The sequence below is a fragment of the Euleptes europaea genome, chromosome 10, assembly GCF_029931775.1.
Source record: "Euleptes europaea isolate rEulEur1 chromosome 10, rEulEur1.hap1, whole genome shotgun sequence".
Classification (NCBI taxonomy): domain Eukaryota; kingdom Metazoa; phylum Chordata; class Lepidosauria; order Squamata; family Sphaerodactylidae; genus Euleptes; species Euleptes europaea.
Window position 1 is genome coordinate 3,827,750 of NC_079321.1, and position 19,553 is coordinate 3,847,302.

At 43.6% G+C, this 19,553-nt stretch overlaps 1 protein-coding gene and 1 non-coding gene across 3 annotated transcripts in view; one reads left to right on the forward strand and one right to left on the reverse strand.

Moving 5' to 3' along the window:
- Nucleotides 1–19,553, reverse strand: part of KIF16B (kinesin family member 16B) — a 134,408-nt gene that overhangs the window by 44,279 nt on the left and 70,576 nt on the right. The window contains exons 18-23 of one of the 2 annotated variants that reach the window (XM_056856649.1): nucleotides 18,305–18,358; nucleotides 14,995–16,341; nucleotides 10,632–10,790; nucleotides 5,109–5,214; nucleotides 3,811–3,861; nucleotides 213–2,261 (exon numbers count right to left, since the gene is read on the reverse strand). In XM_056856649.1, coding sequence (XP_056712627.1) covers nucleotides 213–2,261; nucleotides 3,811–3,861; nucleotides 5,109–5,214; nucleotides 10,632–10,790; nucleotides 14,995–16,341; nucleotides 18,305–18,358 — 3,766 coding nt within the window. Of the gene's footprint in view, nucleotides 1–212; nucleotides 2,262–3,810; nucleotides 3,862–5,108; nucleotides 5,215–10,631; nucleotides 10,791–14,994; nucleotides 16,342–18,304; nucleotides 18,359–19,553 lie in introns of those variants that run through there. The other variant, XM_056856650.1, reaches the window with a different exon arrangement.
- Nucleotides 5,455–5,524, forward strand: TRNAP-GGG (transfer RNA proline (anticodon GGG)). Its single transcript has one exon. It is a non-coding gene; the product is annotated as a tRNA-Pro (tRNA).

The window sequence follows — 19,553 nt, forward strand, 5'->3', positions numbered from 1 at the left end:
ATTGAACCCAGTTCTCCAGATCAGACTCCACCGCTCCAAACCACCGTTCTTAACCACTACACCACGTTGGCTCTCTAGTAAGTGTCACAGCCTACAGATGCTCTTACCAATACACATGCTCATTCAGTTTAATTACATGATTCCCTCTGAGGAGTGCAAGACTATTTCCTCAGACTGTCTACCTTCTATGAAATCTAAAAAGCACCTTGCATTTACTGACCCATCAAATGCACCATTAACTGAAAGGCATCTTCATCTGAACTGAAAGTCAGTTTCCAGACACAGGGTGGAGTGTTTGGGGTGGCACAGTTGAAGGATAGGACAGAGCTCGGTTTTGTATTTTGGAAAGCACAAGACAAACTGCTGTCTGAATCACATCTGACCTTAGAAAAGACAAGCTCGATTTCTGTTGGATTCTCTTTCTCAAGGACAAATAGACAACTAAGTTCACTCAAACCACGCAGCTGAATTCTGTTGACATGCTCAGGTAAGCGACACAAAGATCTAGTTGGGTAGAACTTACTATCATCTTGTACAAGGCCTACATGGGTATTAGTAAGGACTAGTGATCGGAATTCACCTTCTACTTTCACAGTCATATAGAGCAGTATCTGAATATCTCCTAAAGAGGGTTTGTTGGGTCCCATATTTTCATGGAGCAAGTAAGCTAGATCAGCTAAATGGGCCTCAAAATTACAACTCAGACGCACACCACTTTCTAAAACTAAGTCAGTGACTTCTGAATTCCAGTCCAGGGAAAGTTGCAACAGATCACCTTTGAGGAGCTTGTGATTTAAGCAAGCAGAATCTGACAACGGAATCACAATGCTAAGTATTTCATGGCATATTCTTTGTGTGAAATATTGGTCAAAAGTAAATATTGTCATTGCATTATCTTCACTAGAACTCAAAAGGCAGACACTCTGCCCAGCGTATCCAATTTGGATTTCTCTTAACGCAGTGACAGGGAAAATGTGAAAAATTTCCAGAGATTCTCGACTGTGCTCTAATTGAGCGGCTGATGGAACAATGGCATAGATAGTAGAACAAAATAAAAACAAGCAGGCAGGCTTGGGCCCAGAATTTTTACAGTTTCCCACAGCAATCCAATACACTCCTTTTAACTCTTCAGGCTTGACATACATTTCAGGAAAGACACGGGTGACATACTGCAGTAAATCGCCCAGAGGACACAGCTGCAATTGCAGAAACTTGTCTGGAAAATGTATAAAATTCTGCTTCAGCACAAGGCTAGCTTTCCCGTCCTCATTTTTGCCACAGATACTTGACGGCTCTGGGTCTTCTGTTGCACGTGCACTGACGGCGACTTTTGAATACGCGAATTCCACACCATCTTCATGCTGCACAAGACATGTTGTGCTATTGTTTGACCCAACGGTCGTGATCTCGTCTGTCAAACGAGAGCTACTGCCCCTTTTGCCCACAAGCATATTCAGCTGCATTTCCCTCACAAATGGGACGCTTTTAATCAACGACACTGCTCGAGTACACGTCTCATTTTTGTCACAGCGGCCAACGAGATCTTGCAGGAGCTTGAAGAACCAACCGCTTTTGATGTGATAGCTGGTATCTCTGTAAACACGGGCAAATTTGCTGTATAGATGGCCCAGGCCGTAATTTGGCTGCATTTGCACATCGGACACTGGAGAGTGACTTCGGGGGGCACCCGCAACACTTTCATCCTGACTGGATAACTGCCCACAGACACGGGCAATTTGGTTGCTCTGTTCTCCGTGAGGAAATAACAAACAAAACCCAGCCTGATGTTTCGCAGAGGCGGATGATCCTGAGGCAGGTGTACAGTGGACGTGGAAGGAACCGGATTCCATTACTGAGCTTTTGCTTTCCCAAGAAGAAACTTGCAGGCTTCCAGAACGGCAGACTATGAGCTGCTTCTCTGACGAGTGAATCATTCCACCTCTGTCCTGAGTCTGAGGAGAATCTGTGAAATGCTTCGAACAACTTCTCTTCCTGTTAATGATTCTGGGTAGATTCGAGTCACATTCATTACCGCACAGCCAGTCGACGTATTCCTGTCCTAATTGCCTCTTTTTATTTGAATCTCCTTGAGTCATGCAGAACAGCAGGATTCTTCCCCAATTAGGATTAAATGTGTCCGGGCTTTTGTCCTGCTCATTGAGGCCTGCCGTTCTTGTATCTTCGCCAATCAGGTTACAGCGTTGGCTGTCCTCGTTAGACAGAGCACGAAAGCCATAAAGGGGCAACCCACGCTGCCTTTTCTGTTTAAAATGTAAAAAAAAGTACAAGGTGCCTTTGTTTGCTTACAAAAAGCCCTCTTCTGATTTAATTTTTAGGCACCGATTTTAGTTATGTTGTGTGACGCTGAATTAAAAGCAGTGAAACCAAATTCAATTAAATGAGATCAGTTCAGATTCAAGAAGGGAAGCCATAATTTTTCTTGGCCATCAACTTGCCTTTAAAACAGTATCCATTTCACTTGATTAAGATCTAGAGAATTAATCTACATCCCAAAGTCAATAGAAAAAAATACTCCTACTGATCGTCCAAATAGAGACTGACTCCTCTAACCCAATTCTCTGTTTCAAAGCAAACTTTGAAAAATGATAATTAAAATTCATTGAAAAGCTTTTATTTAAACATGGGGCTAGATCCAGCCAGCTTTTCACACACTTAAGCCACTTTCCTTCCTTATTATAGTCCTAATCATATGTAGCAGTCCCGTGATCGCCATGGTTTTTTTGTAGAAGAGTTGGTTTTTATATGTTGCTTTTCTCTACTTTTAAGGAGTCTCAAGTTGGCTTACAATTGCCTTCCCCTTCCCACAACAGACACCTTGTGAGGTAGGTGGGGCTGAGAGAGCTCTAAGAGAACTGTGACTAGCCCAAGGTCGCCCAGCAGGCTTCATGTGGAGGAGGGGGGAATCGAACCCAGTTGTCCAGATTAGAGTCTGGCACTCATGTGGAGGAACGGGGAATCAAACCCGGTGCTCCAGATTAGAGTCCGCCACTCTGAACTACTACACCACACTGGCTGGTAGTCAAAGGAGACTTGTTTTTCCCTTTTTCAACAGAGGATAGCTGGTTGGATCCAACCCTTTTATATCCCCTTTAACAGAACAATGAAAACGTAATTGTCAAAAAATGGGCCACTAAAGACTTTAAAAATAGCTTTCATACTATACCTTTCACTGTGTGCACAAAAAACTTCGAACCCCAATTTATCCAAGCTGTTAGGTTTTAACACTACTGATAGAAGAGCATACATTCTTATAAAACTGAAATTTAGACACAGTGCTACGTAGATGGGTGATTTTTATTTATTTACTTTAATTACACCTTGCCTTTCTCCCCAGTGGGGGCTGAAAGCAGCTTACAACGTTCTCCTCTCCTCTGTTTTATCCTCACAACAACCCTGTGAGGGAGGTTAGGATGAGAGTGTGACTGGCCCAAGGTCATCCAGCGAGTGTCCATGGCAGAGTAAGGATTCAAACCTGGGTTTCCCAGAACCTAATCCAACACTTTAACCCCTACACCATGCTATTTCTACCTTATTGATCTCGGAAAGGGATACTGTTGTAGAATCAAAACAATAGATGAACTATTACCACCACCATCACCAGTCAACCTGTCCCAACACCCAAGCTTTACCAGCACAGGAACTTTTAATTTTAATCCTTTTCCCGCTCACCATTAATCTTGCTGGAATGCAGAATTCTAATTACACTGCAGAAACTTAAAAGAAAATTCATTAGAGAGCATGCCATGATTTAAAATGAGCCGTTCTTCAAGCTGACAGGCTATAACCTACCTCATACTTCAGCTTGCGTTGAACGGTACCATTCTGAAACTTCTCGTTATCCTGGAAAGCAAAGACAAGAGACGGTTCATAAGGTCTTATTCTGAAAAAAAATGTCCAGTACAGCTGGAATACTAGAAATGGAAGCCAATTATAGTCCACACTGGCACGAAATTAGTTTAAATTCAAATAGTTGGACCTGGCAAGTTGAGAGTTGAGTATAAAATGCACAGAGTGGATTTTTTTCTGACCTCCATTAAAAGGATCTCCACCCCAAGTGACTTCCAATAAGCGGAAGAAGCAAGTTTGAGTCTTGAGGTACAGAGATGGTTGTTTAAATCCTTGGGTCCCTCAGAAGGGATCCAGGCATCTCGATAAATTTCTGATCTGAGCTTTGAAGAGACGGTTCTCTTCATGTTGCATCGGTGTGGGTATTAAGGGCTGTCAAGTCGCTTCCGACTTGTGGAGACCCTATGAATGAATGACCTCCAAAACATCTTCTTGTTAACAGTCTTGCTCAAGTCTTGCTAACTGAGGGCCATGGCTTCCTTGATTGTGTCCATCCACCTCATGTTGAGTCTTCCCTCTTTTCCTACTGCCTTCAACTTTTCCTAGCATTACTATCTTTTCCAGTGACTCTTGTCTTCTCATAATCTGACTAAAGTATGACAGCCTCAGTTGAGTCATTTTAGTTTCTAGGGACAGTTTAGGCTTGATTTGATCTGTGTGTGGGTTAAGTGCCATCAAATAGCTTCTGGCCTATGGCAACCCTATGAATTGATGTCCTCCAAAATGTCCTCTCATTAACAGCCTTGCTCAGGTCTTGCAAACTGAGGCGCTCCTGAAGGAGCACAGAACAGTGGCTGGACCTGATCTCTTAAAAAGAGAAGAAGAAGAGAAGAAGAGTTGGTTTTTATACCCCACTTTTCTCTACCAAAAGGAGAATCAAACCGGCTTACAATCACCTTCCCTTCCACACAACAGACACCTTGTTGAGGTAGGTGGGGCTGAGAGTTTGGAGAGAACTGTGACTAGCCCAATGTCACCCAACAGGCTTTGTGCAGCGGAACGGGAAATCAAACCCGATGTCCAGATTAGCATCCACCACTCTTAACCACTACACCACACATTTATTCCCACGTGAAGAAGTACGTAAAAGCTAAAGGTTTATTAAACAGTAGTTTTTCTTTCTTTAAAAAAAAATGCAGCCATCAAATCATGGAAGAACGTCAGGGAAATACCACTTTGTGGAGATAGTTTCCCCTTCAAAATCATAAACTAGGACCAGCCTATTAAATATATTTACTTACCATTAAACATTCCATAGACTGGAACAGGCTGTTATTGTTATCTGCAGAAGTATAGTGAACATTTTGAAGACGCCTCTGAACTTCTTCTTCAATAAAGGCATGTATTCTTTAAAAAAAAAAAATCAAAGAGAGCATTATTACTCACAGACACTGAGACAACACTCAACACTCCCCTGAGTAAGTTGAAAACAGAAAAGAAGAAGAGTTGATTTTTATATGCAGACTTTCTCTATCACGTAAGGGAGAATCAAACCAGCTTACAATCACCTTCCCTCCCCCCCACAACAGACACCTTGTGAGGTAGGTGGGGCTGAGAGAGTGTGACTAGCCCCGGGTCACCCAGCTGGCTGTGGCTCAGTGGTAGAGCATCTGCTTGGGATGCAGAAGGTCCCCAGGTTCAATCCCCGGCATCTCCAGTTAAAGGGACTAGGCAGGTAGGTGATGTGAAAAGACCTCCGCCTGAGACCCTGGAGAGCGGCTGCTGGTCTGAGTAGCCAATACTGACTTTGATGGACCTAGGGTCTGATTCAGTATAAGGCAGTTTCATGTGTTCATGGCTTCATGTGTAGGAGTGGGGAAACCAACCCGGTTCACCAGATTAGCGTCTGCCGCTCATGTGTAGGATTGGGGAATCAAACCCGTTTTTTATCTAATCTAATTGGCATTTGGCTGTCAGAGATAAAACAGGAGGGGAGAGCAGTTTTTAAATATCTGCAAGGTCCTCATGGTTTTAATACATAGTTAACTGGAATCTTTGAGATGGGTCCAGTCAGAAAATAAGTAAACATTCTTGCAATTGGTAGTTATGGCGAACAGAGGAAGAAAACGTTTCTAAAAAGTAACTCTGGCTGGGTTGCTAGAAATTACAGTGAGCAAGGAAAACCAAGTCTCGGTTTAAACCAGGATGAGAGAAAGCCTTTAATTTCTTTATGAGTGAACTGAAGAATAATCAAGTTAAACATGCATCTGTACCCAGGGGCGGCCATCATACGTTAAAAATCAATGGGTCCTTTGCGATTGTCTGCAAAAGCAACAGGACTGCTCTTAAACTGATCTATATGATCCATGCCTTAGAGACATCTATGCTGGATTACTGCAATGCATTCTACTTGGGGCTGCCCTTGAAGAGTATTTGGAAGCTGCAGCTAGTGCTGAACTCTGCGGCTAGAGCAGGTGACTCTGATGATGATGATGAAGAAGAAGAGTTGGTTTTTATATGCCGACTTTCTCTACCACTTAAGGGAGACTCAAACCAGCTTACAATCACCTTCCCCCCCACACACAACAGAACACCTTGTGAGGTAGGTGAGGGTGAGAGAGTTCGGAGAGAGCTGTGATTAGCCCAAGGTCCCCCAGCAGGCTTTGTGTGGAGGAGAGGGGAATCAAACACAGTTCTCCAGATAAGAGTCCACCGCTCTTAACCACTATACCATGCCGGTTCTCAGTGTAACTGCAGCAATTACACTGGCTACCAATTCGCTCCTGAGCCCTATTCAATCAAAAAATCAATCAATCAATCAACCAACATTTATTACGATCAAGATATCAGTCAACAATTCAAGGAGGTTTTAACCTTTAAAGGGCACGGGACTGAGATATCTGAAGGACCTTCTTTTCCCATATGTTCCTGCCCAGGAATTAAGATCATGGGGAGAGGCCCTTCTGACTGTCCCATCAATCAGAGAAGCTCATTTGGTGGGAACACGAGACAGGGCCTTTCCAGTGGTGGCCCCACAGTTATGGAACAACCTCCCAAGCGAGATTTGCCTGGGCCCCCTCACTTTCCATCTCTAGGAAGTAGCTGAAGACAGTTTTATTTATGCCCAAATTTAATTTAAGCAGTCCTAAACTGTGATTTTAAATTTTGGTTTTATGTTTTTTATATTACCTATTTTATATATTTTGTTAATATTCTAAGTTGTTGTCGAAGGCTTTCACGGTCAGAGTTCATTGGTTCTTGTAGGTTAATTGGGCTGTGTAACCGTGGTCTTGGAATTTTCTTTCCTGACGTTTCGCCAGCAACTGTGGCAGGCATCTTCAGAGGAGTAACACTGAAGGACAGTGTCTCTCAGTGTCAAGGGTGTAGGAAGAGTAATATATAGTCAGAAAGGGGTTGGGTTTGAGCTGAGTATTGTCCTGCAAAAGTAATGTGCTAATCATTGTCCTGTAAGTATCAAGATAATGTGCTAATGATGGTATGGTATGTTAATATGGAACCATTGTATCCTGAAGTGATCTGTTAATGTGTGAAATCCAAAACTAATCTGCATGGCTATTGTTGAATGTTGTCTTTGTTAGTCTGGAGGTTTTTTAGAACAGGAAGCCAAGCCTTATTCATTCTTAAACTCTCCTCTTTTCTGTTAAAGTTGTGCTGATGTTTATGAATGTCAATGGCTTCTCTGTGCAATCTGACAAAATAGTTGGTAGAATTGTCCAGTCTTTCAGTGTCTTGGAATAAGACCCTGTGCCCTGTTTGTGTCAGTCCATGTTCAGCCACTGCTGATTTCTCAGGTTGGCCAAGTCTGCAGTATCTTTCATGTTCTTTTATCCTTGTTTGTATGCTGCGTTTTGTGGTCCCGATGTAAACTTCTCCACAGCTGCAAGGTATACGATATACTCCTGCAGAGGTGAGGGGGTCTCTTTTGTCTTTTGCTGATCGTAGCATTTGTTGTATTTTCTTGATGGGTTTAAACACTGTTTGTAGGTTATGCTTTTTCAAAAGTTTCTCCATCCTATCAGTGACTCCTTTAATAAATGGCAAGAATACCTTTCCTATGGGAGACTGTTTTTCCTGAGTTTTCTGATTTTTGTTTGGTTTAATGGCCCTTCTGATTTCATTCTTGGAGTAGCCGTTTGCTAGCAGTGTGTGATTTAGATGATAAGTTTCTTCCTTGAGAAACTGTGGTTCACAGATCCGTCTTGCACGGTCCATTAATGTTTTGATTATTCCTCTTTTCTGTCGGGGGTGGTGGTTGGAGTTTTTGTGTAAGTAGCGATCTGTGTGAGTTGGTTTCCGGTAGACCTTGTGACCTAACTGAAAGTTTGTTTTACGGATGACAAGGGTATCAAGAAATGGGAGTTTACCCTCAATTTCCTTTTCCATGGTAAACTGAATGTTTGGATGGATATTATTAAGATGGTTTAGAAAGTCCAATAATTTTTCTTCACCATGGCTCCAAATAGTAAATGTATCATCTACGAACCTGAACCAGACTGTAGGTTTGTAAGGTGCTGATTCTAATGCTGTCTTTTCAAAATATTCCATGTAAAAGTTTGCTATTACTGGACTGAGTGGACTTCCCATAGCTACTCCATCAATCTGTTCATAAAATTCTTGATCCCATAGGAAGTAACTTGTTGTCAAACAATGGTGAAATAAGGCTGTTATGTCTTCTGGAAAAATTCTGGTTAATCAATGAGATTGTATCTTTTACTGGAACCTTGGTAAAGAGGGATACAACATCAAAACTGATTAATATATCCTGTGGATTGAGTCTCAACGGACTGATTTTGTTGATGAAGTGAGTTGAATCTTTGATGTAAGAAGTGGTTTTTCCATTGTGGTCCTGTAGGAGGGTGGTCAAATATCTAGCTAATTCATATGTTGGGGAACCAATGGCACTCACGATGGGTCGGAGTGGAACGGAATCCTTATGAGTTTTAGGTAGTCCATATAATCGTGGTGGTTGTGCTTCTGTCTTGCATAGTTTTCTGTGTGTGTCGGGATGAAGAGTGGAATTCTTGATCAGAATGCTAGTTTTCCTGGTAATTTTGCAAGTTGGATCTCGTTTTAGTTTTTTGTATGTGGCAGGGTCCAGAAGTTCCTCAATCTTCTTTTTGTATTCTTCTGTTTTCATGATCACTGTGGCATTGCCTTGGTAGAATAATGATTTCTGGATCTGCATTGAGGGTCTTGATGGCGTTTCTCTCCTTGCGTGTTATATTGCTAGCAGGGGGCTTTGCTTTTCGTAGAATTCTTGCTGTCTCTCCTCTTATTTCCTCAGCATCTTCTTCAGGTAGATTACGAATGGCAGATTCTACATTTGCAATGATGTCTTCCACTGGAATTTGGGTGGGAATGACTGCAAAGTTTCCTCCCTTAGCTAAAATGGAAGTTTCTTCAAGTGAGAGTTGTCGGTCTGTCAGATTGAAGATAATCCGTTTGTTGTCAAGTTTTTGACTGGTCTGTCTTCTTTCCTGTAATTTGTTAAACTTTTGCTTCTGTCTGGAAGTATGGCTGGTTAACCCCTGTTCCATTTTTCTGTAGGTGAGATTATCAATCTTGTCCCAATCATGGCTTCTCATTTTGTGGCTAGTGTTGATATGTAAGGAAAACAACTCCTTGTCTGTGGCAGCAAGTTCTCTGCGGGTAGTGTGAATTCTCTCTCGTAAGAGAACCCGTTCTAGATGGTCATAAATGCGGTTAGCTCGTGAAGTTTTAAAGATTCTTTTACTTATGAGAAAAGATGGAATGGTTCCTGTGTCTCTGCATCGCAGTAGAAAAGTTAAAGAACAAAGTAGATGTGCTTTCTTGTTCCGAAGTGTTTCCAATCTCCGGGTCTGTTGAAATATTTCCTCCCCGTAGAGGCGTTCAAAATATTGTCGAAGGCTTTCACGGTCAGAGTTCATTGGTTCCATATTAACATACCATACCATCATTAGCACATTATCTTGATACTTACAGGACAATGATTAGCACATTACTTTTGCAGGACAATACTCAGCTCAAACCCAACCCCTTTCTGACTATATATTACTCTTCCTACACCCTTGACACTGAGAGACACTGTCCTTCAGTGTTACTCCTCTGAAGATGCCTGCCACAGTTGCTGGCGAAACGTCAGGAAAGAAAATTCCAAGACCACGGTTACACAGGCCGGATAACCTACAAGAACCAATTCTAAGCTGTCTTTAGCTCTGTAAGGAAAAATGGCGGCGAATACGTATTTTAAATAAATAAATAAATGATAGTTTGCAACACATAATCCTTGTGGCTACGTAATTTGCTAATTTATAATCAGAGACCAGTGTCATTTTATATTTCCTCTCAAAGAGAGTGGGACTGCGATTAAATGCAATGGAGAAAAAGAAATTGTACCAATGTAGTGATAATGTTACTCAAGAAACAACTCCAGGAGATTTGGCAAGAGGGAGACAGTGGCCTCTATGTAAGCTGTTGGTTAATAGTTCGTTTTCACTCGGTTACCCAGCATTAAGTAGAATTTCCAGGCACTGTGGAAATATAAAATCCTATAAACCCTCGGGCCCCAATTTTAAGAACTCAAAACTCAGGAACCACTCCAAGTAGAAAAGTTTTATTTGGGAAATATTTCAGACTCCTCACCGGAAAAAAATAAGAGGAAAAGATCTGTGCCATTCTAGTCCAACTGATTTTAGAATTGTAATTAAAGGCATCCATCTAAAGTTACTTGTGTAGAAAACTGGGTTGAACTTTTAAAAAAAAGTTGGGTTGAACTTTTTTTTTTTTAAAGGGACAAGAACAGATAAGACAGCAATACGCACCTATCGTCGACCAACGGAATAAAATGGGATGGCGTTTTTGTAGCATTAGGAGGTGAACTGCTATGAGACGGTTTCTCTTCTCCGCCTCCGAGATGCCCCTTTTCAACTCCGTCACCTTCGCAGATCTTCTGCTTCAGCTGCTGTATCTCCAAGTCCAACCTGTCAGCAAATGTCAACGCATATTTTTTAAGACGTGTCAAACCGCAGCGGGGTTTCTCGAGCTCTGCCGCACAGAGTTCCCCAAGTCAAGCCCCCAACGTTTGACCCCTCTCTATAAGAGACACCAAACAAATGCAGAGGAGTTTCCGGTTGGTGTTTCTTAAAGTTCTCTCCAACCTTGAGGAAAGAACACCCGTGCAATAAGGAGGCACTTGAAGGAGTTTTATTGAAGTAAAAAGCAGGGGATTAAAAAGTAGGGATTGAAGTCTAATCTCAGAGCAGGGACTGCAGCTTTGCATTAGGGGTGCCATCCTCCGAGTACTGGCTGGAGATCTCCTGAGACTACAACGGGCCTCCAGGTGACAGAGATCAGTGTCCCTGGAGAAAATGGCTGCTTTGGAAGGTGGAATCTGTGGTATTATACCCAACTAAAGCCCCTGCCCAAACCCAACCTTCTTAAACTCCACCTCTAAAACCTCCAGGTATTTCCCAACCCAGAGCTAGCAACCTTACTTTGCATGCAGAAAGTCCCAGGTTCAAACCCCCAAAATTCCAGTTTTTAAGGACCAGGCAGTAGGTGATATGAAAGCCTTTGACCCTTGAGAGCCACCTGCCAGTCTGAATAGACAAGACTGACCTTCACAGATTAAGGCTCTGATTCAGTATAAAACAGTTTAATGTGTGTGTTTTTTTCCCCTTATGTCTATCTTATGTTCTTGGCTTTTCTTATGTTCTTATTGTGGTGATGGCTGCCAACTTGGAAGGCTTTAAGAGGGGAGTGGACATGTTCATGGAGGAGAGGGCTATCCATGGCTACTAGACAAAATGGATACTAGTCATGATGCATCCCTATTCTCTCCAGTATCAGGGGGACATGCCTATTATATTAGGTGCTGTGGAACACAGGCAGGACAATGCTGCTGCAGCCGTCTTGTTTGTGGACTTCCTAGAGGCACCTGGTTGGCGGCCGTGTGAACAGACTGCTGGACTTGATGGACCTCGGTCTGATCCAGCATGGCTTTTCTTATGTTCTCTCCAGGATCAGAGGAGCATGCCTATTCTGTTAGGTGCTGGGGAACTCAGGTAGGATGAAGCTGCTGCAGTCGTCTTGTTTGTGGGCTTCTTAGAGGCACCTGGTTGGCCACTGTGTGAACAGACTGCTGGACTTGATGGGCCTTCTTGGTCTGATCCAGCAGGGCTTTTCTTATGTTCTTATGTGTGTGATTAACCACTGGGGGGACGGGACCACATAGCCATTCATGCTAACGGAAAGGGCATCTCCAAGCAGTTGCAGATTCCTAGTTAAGTAAGTCGGCATATTTTACTTGTAATTAACTGATGCCGAGCATACCAATTTCCCAAGAGTTTGGATAGACATAAACCTATAGCAAATAAGGCCTGTCCAGACATTACATTACCATGTTCTCTCATAAGGGATATTTTCCATTGATAGACATGCACATTACATTAAAAAAAGATGGTTGCAACTATTTAAATAGCAAAGCACCCATTTGTCAACAGGAAGCTACGTTAGGATGTAAGCGTATTAGTTCAACGAACAAACAGTGGTCATTTTCAGCCGAAAATATCTTAGTCAGCTCATTAGAGAGTTGGACTGATTCATGAGTCTCAGAACATTAGCTCCACTTGAGTAATCTTGTGGCATTTCAGATCTCAAGCAAACGGCTTCAACTGTTTCTCCACTAAAGGAACTGGCAGAAATCAAAAGAGGCAACTTTTTCAAGTTTGGGGAGAGGCTATGGCTCAAAGGCAGAGCATCTGCTTGGCAGGTAGAAGGTACCAGGTTCAATCCCTGGAATCTCCAGTTCAGAGGATCAAGTAGAAGGTGATGTGAAAGTCCTCTACCTGAGGCCCTGGAGAGCCGCTACCTGTCTGAGTTGACACACCCTGGCCTTGAAGGACCTATTGTCCAACTCAGTATAAGGCATAGGGTTGCCAGGTCCCTCTTTGCCACTGGTGGGAGGGCGGGTTTTGGGGAGGGACTTCAATGTCATGGAGTCCAATAGCCAAAGCGGCTACTTTCTCCAGGGGAACTGATCTCTATCAGCTGGAGATCAGTTGTAATAGCAGGAGATCTCCAGCTACCACCTGGAGGTTGGCAACCCTAATAAGGCAGTTTTATGTGTTGTTGGAGGAAACCAGAAATTTTATCATTGACTTGGAGTCCATTATTGGTTGGTGCCTCCTGGAAATTTGGTATGCAAAAAAATAACAATCAAGGTAGTAAATTTGTTTCGAGGGGAAAACTGATAATTCCTTCAAATGCAAGCAGCCTCACGTTTCCTAACAGTTTCAACAGAAATAACTTACAAATGCCACTCCAGATGGTGCGCGATATTATCTAAACATTTGCACAGAAAATAATTAATCAAAGGAACTTAAAAAAAAGTTTCTGAAAGTTAGCTTCTTCCATTCCACCCAGCTGCCTTAGGACCTCTGCAAGAATAACAGTAGAATAACAGTAGTAAATGCACCCCTGAATCAATAGCAAATTTCCACTGAGAGCAAAGATACAATACCAGTCCTCTCCCCCTCCTTCCAAAATATTAATTCCCTACCCCCGAAACAGCCCAAACACAAGACGTCTTATACAATGAGGTAAGGCTCAACATAAAAAACATAAGAAAGACCATGCTGGATCAGACCAAGGCCCATAAAGTCCAGTCGTCTGTTCACACAGAGGCCAACAAGGTGCCTCTAGGAAGCCCACAAACAAGACGACGACTGCAGCAGCATCGTCCTGCCTGTGTTCCACAGCACCTAATTATAAGTGATACATTTTATGACCAGCATAACATGTATCACTTATAATTAAGTCAGCATATAAAACTACTATTTAGCATTAATTTATTTATTTGGTTCTTGTAGGTTATCCGGGCTGTGTGACCGTGGTCTTGGTATTTTCTTTCCTGACGTTTCGCCAGCAGCTGTGGCAGGCATCTTCAGAGGAGTAACACTGAAGGACAGTTTCTCATCTTCAGAGGAGTAACACTGAAGGATACTGTCCTTCAGTGTTACTCCTCTGAAGATGCCTGCCACAGCTGCTGGCAAAACGTCAGGAAAGAAAATAGGTACCAAGACCACGGTCACACAGCCCGGATAACCTACAAGAACCAATGAACTCTGACCGTGAAAGCCTTCGACAATATTTATTTATTTGTTTGTTTGTTTGGTCTTATAGCCTGCCCTCCCCGGCAAAAGCCATGCCCAGGGTGGAAGAAGTAGAAGAAGAGTTGGTTTTTATATGCCGACTTTCCTCTACCACTTAAGGCAGAACCAAACCAGCTTACAATCACCTTCCCTTCCCCTTCCCACAACAGACACCCTGTGAGGTAGGTGGGGCTGAGAGAACTGTCACTAGCCCAAGGTCACCCAGCTGGCTTCATGTGTAGGAGAGGGGAAACAAATCCCGTTCACCAGATTAGTGTCCGCTGCTCCTGTGGAGGAGTGGGGAATCAAACCCGGTTCTCCAGATCAGAGTCCACCGCTCCAAACCACCGCTCTTAACCACTGCACCACACTTGCTCCTTTAAAATATTCATCAGCACTTCTTAACCTTCAAAAACTGCTCATGAAATTTAATGCTTGACGTATATCTGAGCAGTTTACAGATTGCAACACCCTCAGCTTCGTTGGACTACAACGAGAGAGTCCAAGCATTCAGCAGACTTCCATTAAACTACTATTCACAGGAACCCACAAGAAGCTGCCTTGTACTGAATCAGACCACTGGTCCATTAAGTTGCGATTGGCAGCAGTTCTCCAGAAGGGCAGCATTTCTCCAGGGTCTACTCAGACTGACAGCAGCTCTCCGGGGTCTCAGGTAGAGATCTTTCACATCACCTAATGCCTGGTCCTTTTAACTGGAGATGCCAGAGATGGGACCTGGGCCCTTCTGCATACCAGTTGTCTACACTTTACCCCCACCAAGCTGGGTACTCATTTTACAGGCCTCGGAAGGATGGAAGGCTGAGTCAACCTTGAGCCGGCGACCTGAAACAGACTTCCGTCGGGATCAGGTCGTGAGCAGAGCTTTTGACTGCAGGACTGCAGTTTACCACTCTGTGCCATGGGGCTCTGTTGGTCAATAATTTACAGAACATTACAGTTAAGGAGCCGACAATATCTCTTTGTTAAATAAACAGTGGGCACTAATGATTAAGGCCCTATTTCCCTTTTTTACCTTTCTCTGTCTTGCTCTAAGGCTTTTTGTTCTGCCTCGATGGTCGCTTGGAGGCCAGCCTGCTCACTGCAGCTGCTGTTCAAAATCGCCAGCTTCTGTTTTTGCTCTTCGATTTCTATATCGAGGGTGGAACTCTGCTGCAGTGCCGAGTGTCGCCTCTCCAGCTTCGCCACAGCTTGCTCCAGGGCCTCTCGCTGCTGTTTCTGCCTTGACTCGAGGATTTCTTTCTCCTTTTTCCGAACTTTCTCTTCTTGCCGAGCGACGTTGGCAGTGAATTCGAATGTCTCCTGAAGCTGTTGGAGCTGGCAGGTGTTGGCCTTGTACTGCGCAAGCTGCTCTTCTTTCTCTTCCATTTCTTTCTCGACTTCATAGAGGGTATTGTCCAAACTTTGCGGGCCTCGGTCCAGTACCTCCAAGGCTCTTTGCTTTTCCTCCAACAAAGCTGGCAAATGATGATTCGTCAAATGCTGAAGCTGCTGTTCTCTCTGCTGCAGCCAATGTTCGGATTTTATTTTGCTACTTTCTTCGACACCTAAGGCAGCAATGGTGGCCTTATCGTCGTGTCTCTCGAGGTTTACGGGTTGGACGTGCTTCAAAATGCCAAAATGTTCGTGTTCGTCGGCCACCTCTTTTTCTAGGTGATCCTTCTGTTGAACCAACTCTCTCTCCGAACAAATGAGCTGCTCCAACTGCTTCCTCTTGAAGTCCATAAACTTCTGCTGGGCTTTTTCTAACTCTTCGCAGTCTTCGTCCCCTTCTGGTCCGGCTTCTTTGACTCGCAAGAGGGACTCTCGGATGTCTTCGAGGTCTTTCTTCTCTTCTTCAACCCTCTGCATGTCTCCTCTTTTAAGGACCTGAATCATGACCTGCTTGTCTCTGAGCTGCTCTTCCAGGTGGGCCACCAGCATGACCTGTTCTCGTTCCTGCTCTTCAAGCCTCTTTTTTTCCATTTCCAGCTTGAGATACTGCTCCTCTTTTTCCTTTTTGAGCTTTTCCAGTTCTCGGAAGATCTGCATCTTCTCCGCCTTTTCATTCTGCCCGAGCTCTTGCAGCCGCTGCAGCTCTTCTTTCACTCGAACGAAAACTTCTTCTTGCTGCTGCTGCTTCTGAAGTTCGATTTCTTGCTGTTCGCGTAATCTCTCTTCTTCGAACTTCTCCTTTTCGGCAAGCAAGTCCTTCATCCTGCTTTCGATGTGGAAGCTTCTCCTCTTGAGATTCTCCTCTTGCTTCCGGATCTCCAGCTGGACGATTTCCGTTTCCTTGCGCTGCGACTCCACTTCTTGCTGCATCCTTTCTAGTTCGGCTTTGTCTGACTTTTGCTTTTCCTCCATTTCTTCTATCAGCTTTCTAAAGCATTAAACAGCGGAAGAAAAAGGAGTTACGACTTCAAAGCTCGGGCACCTAAGAGATCACAGGCTTTTTATTTCTGTTGTGCAATTGTTCTGAAAGTTTCAGACACCCTTCGGGTCTGGTTTCCTGCACACACAGAGAGAGCTCTCCTAGTATGAAGGAACCACTCAGAGAGAAAGTCTTTGATCAAGAACAATGTAGCTCTGCATTAAGGGAACTGTTATTTTAAAAGCTACTTTATATTAACAGTGATATACTTTTACAAAAAATCATTTTATAAGGACATTTAACTCTATACATGGATGCAGACTTGGAGTCGGAGTACAATGTCGTCTATGTCAGGGGTGTCAAACATATGGCCCACGGGCTGGATCCGGCCCCTTGAGAACTCGTATGCAGCCTGTGAGCCAGCCCCCCACCCCCAGTCCCGATCTGGGCTGGCGAGGCATGGCCCAGCCTGACCAAGTGGCCCTCAAAACAAATGAGTTTGATATCCCATCATTTCACATTTGTATGTGTTTATTTATAACCCGCTTTTCACCTCGTAGCTGGGACTCAAAGTGGCTTAGAACACTGTGTACCTCTCCTCCATTTCCTCACAACCACAACCCTGTGAGGTCGGCCATGCTGAGAGTATGCAAGGTCACCCAGCGAGTTTCCTTGGGCAAAGTGGGGATTCAAACCCAGGCTGACCGGGATCCTAGTCCGCCACTTTATCCACTACATCACACTGTAGCACAAACTCAAGCTTTAAAAAAATCATGTGGATAATGTGTACTGGGGATAAATCTAAGGGATGCATCTTCTAGTGTGTCCCTATAAATTTGATGTCTCCAATTTTACTCTCTGCCCTGCCAGTTGATGTTCTGTGGCGGAAGCTTACCCATCATGTTAGGCCACGGAGGTATTTTATTTATTTTTACCTCATTTATACCTCCCACCTTTCCCCCAAGCAGCTTCCATTGTCCTCCTCTCCTTCATTTTATCCTCATAACAACCCTGTGAAGCAGATGATGAGGCTGAGAGTGTATGACTGGCCCAAGGTCACCCAGCAAACTTCCATGGCAGAGTGGGGATTCGAACCTGGGTCTCCCAGACTCTAGTCTGACACTCTAACTGCTACATCACAATGCAATATTAACTCCTGTCCTTGCCACAACACAGAAAATAGACCTTAAAGTCTACTGCAGAGCTCACGTTCAGGAAAACGGAATCTGAACGGGCATTGAGTCCTGTGACAATGGATAGCCTCCGAGGATCCTTCCTCTACCCTGAGGAGCCTTTGGCCAGCTTAAATGGCTCTTCCTCCAATGGAAGAGCCACTGAAGGTACAGGAAGGCTCTTTAGGCTGTATGAAAGCTTCAAAATTTATTCAGCATTGTGGAACGATAAGGGTAGAATTCACCCCACTGTTGAACTTTGCTTCCGGTCAACTGTCTGTAGTTGGTGGCCTCATATCAATAACAGCAGTGATCATCTTCACATGAGACAGCCCTTCTGTTGTTTTTCCCATGGGGGATCCCCTGAAATAAAATTCTGGGGGCATACGGAGCTGCAACTGGAGAGGAAAAGGCCAGAAAGTCATGCTCCTAGGGTGGCAATCCTTCTGTCCATGGCAAATGATATACAGCACAGGTGTCGAACTCAACTGTTATGAGGACCACATATGAAATACATGTCACTTGGTCAGGCCAGGCCGTGCCCCACCAACCCACATCAGGACTGGGGGGAGGGTGGCTGCCTCGGCTGGCTTGCGGGCCGGATAAGAGCTCTCAAAGGGCCTTACTGCGCCCGCGGGACTTATGTTTGACACCCCTGTTCTACAGGCTCCACCACCAGGTCTCCAACCAGAAAGTTATTTCAACAAAACATCCCAGCAAATGAGACAATATATCCCTTTCCCTCCCCAACATTCATCCATCCACACCGAGAGGACACTTTTACACACAAACATCCTTACCTTTTGCTTTCTAATTTTTCCAGTTCTTCTCGTTGCTGCCTCTCGAACTCTAATCTAGTTTTTATAAAAGAAAAAGCAACATAGGATTTTAAAAACAAACAAACCACTATGATTATAAATGGCACTTGATACCATTTCGTATACTTAATAACTTAAATAATATGTTTATATTGTTTCATTTACAAGCATGACATAGCAACAATAAGTAAGATGAGTTAAGGCAGATTTTTTTATTAGGTACATGCAGGTATAGCAATCAATATAAAGAAATTGAGTTTCTCTACCTTAGACAGATTGGTCCTTTTACAGGGAAAAGACTGCCAGAGGAGTAGAGAGAAACAGTCATCAGTTAAGAGAAGAGTTTACAGAAATAAGATTAAAGAGTAAAGCAGCAAAAAAGGATCTGTAATGCCAACAAACTCACTATTGGTACCATCCTAAGGGGGGTAGTTAAGAAGCGCTCGGGGACGGCCATTACAAACATGCCAACAATACCACAAATACATAATAAAAGGAAAATGCTAGGTTAATAAAATGCTCTGCCTGAGACCCTGGAGAGCCGCTGCAAGTCTGAGGAGACAATACTGACTTTGATGGACCAAGGGTCTGATTCAGTATAAGGCAGCTTCATGTGTTCATGTGCTAGATAGATAACAAATATACATAATGAAACTATGCTCAATTGAGGCATACACAGCAATAATGACTAAAAATTGCAGCGGTGTCCCAAGCGGCCGATGAGACCTAGCAACAACGAAAATCAACTTGAAGGGTCAGCTCTCTTAGCAACCATATTGGACCTTGTTTTCTTTGCCGACGGTTTGTCAGTGCTGATCATCCATTATAAAAAGGAAGAATTTATCAATTATCTCCTTCCTTCCCTTCCTCACACGCTCCGAACAAGGGATTTCCTTGGACAGAACAAAGAGTGATGAGGAGATGCTCGCACATAGCTGAGGGAAGTTCTGCAGTGGAGGTCTGATTACAACAGCTACCTCAAGAGAGCCAGCCAACGGTCGAACCGCACTGAATCCAAGGCCCAGTGTAGCAAAGTGACAGAAAACATTCTCCTTCCAGACACATCCCATTTCTTCCTCATTATCTACCAAGCTTTAAGGGATCATGCAGTTGTTGTAAAACCGTTTCTCCCATACAAGCGTTTCTTAAACGCTTAAGACTTTGTCAATGAGCAATAAAGGTTGATCCTCATTACCTTTTCAATATTTCTTCTCAACTTGCCTTTCCGGTC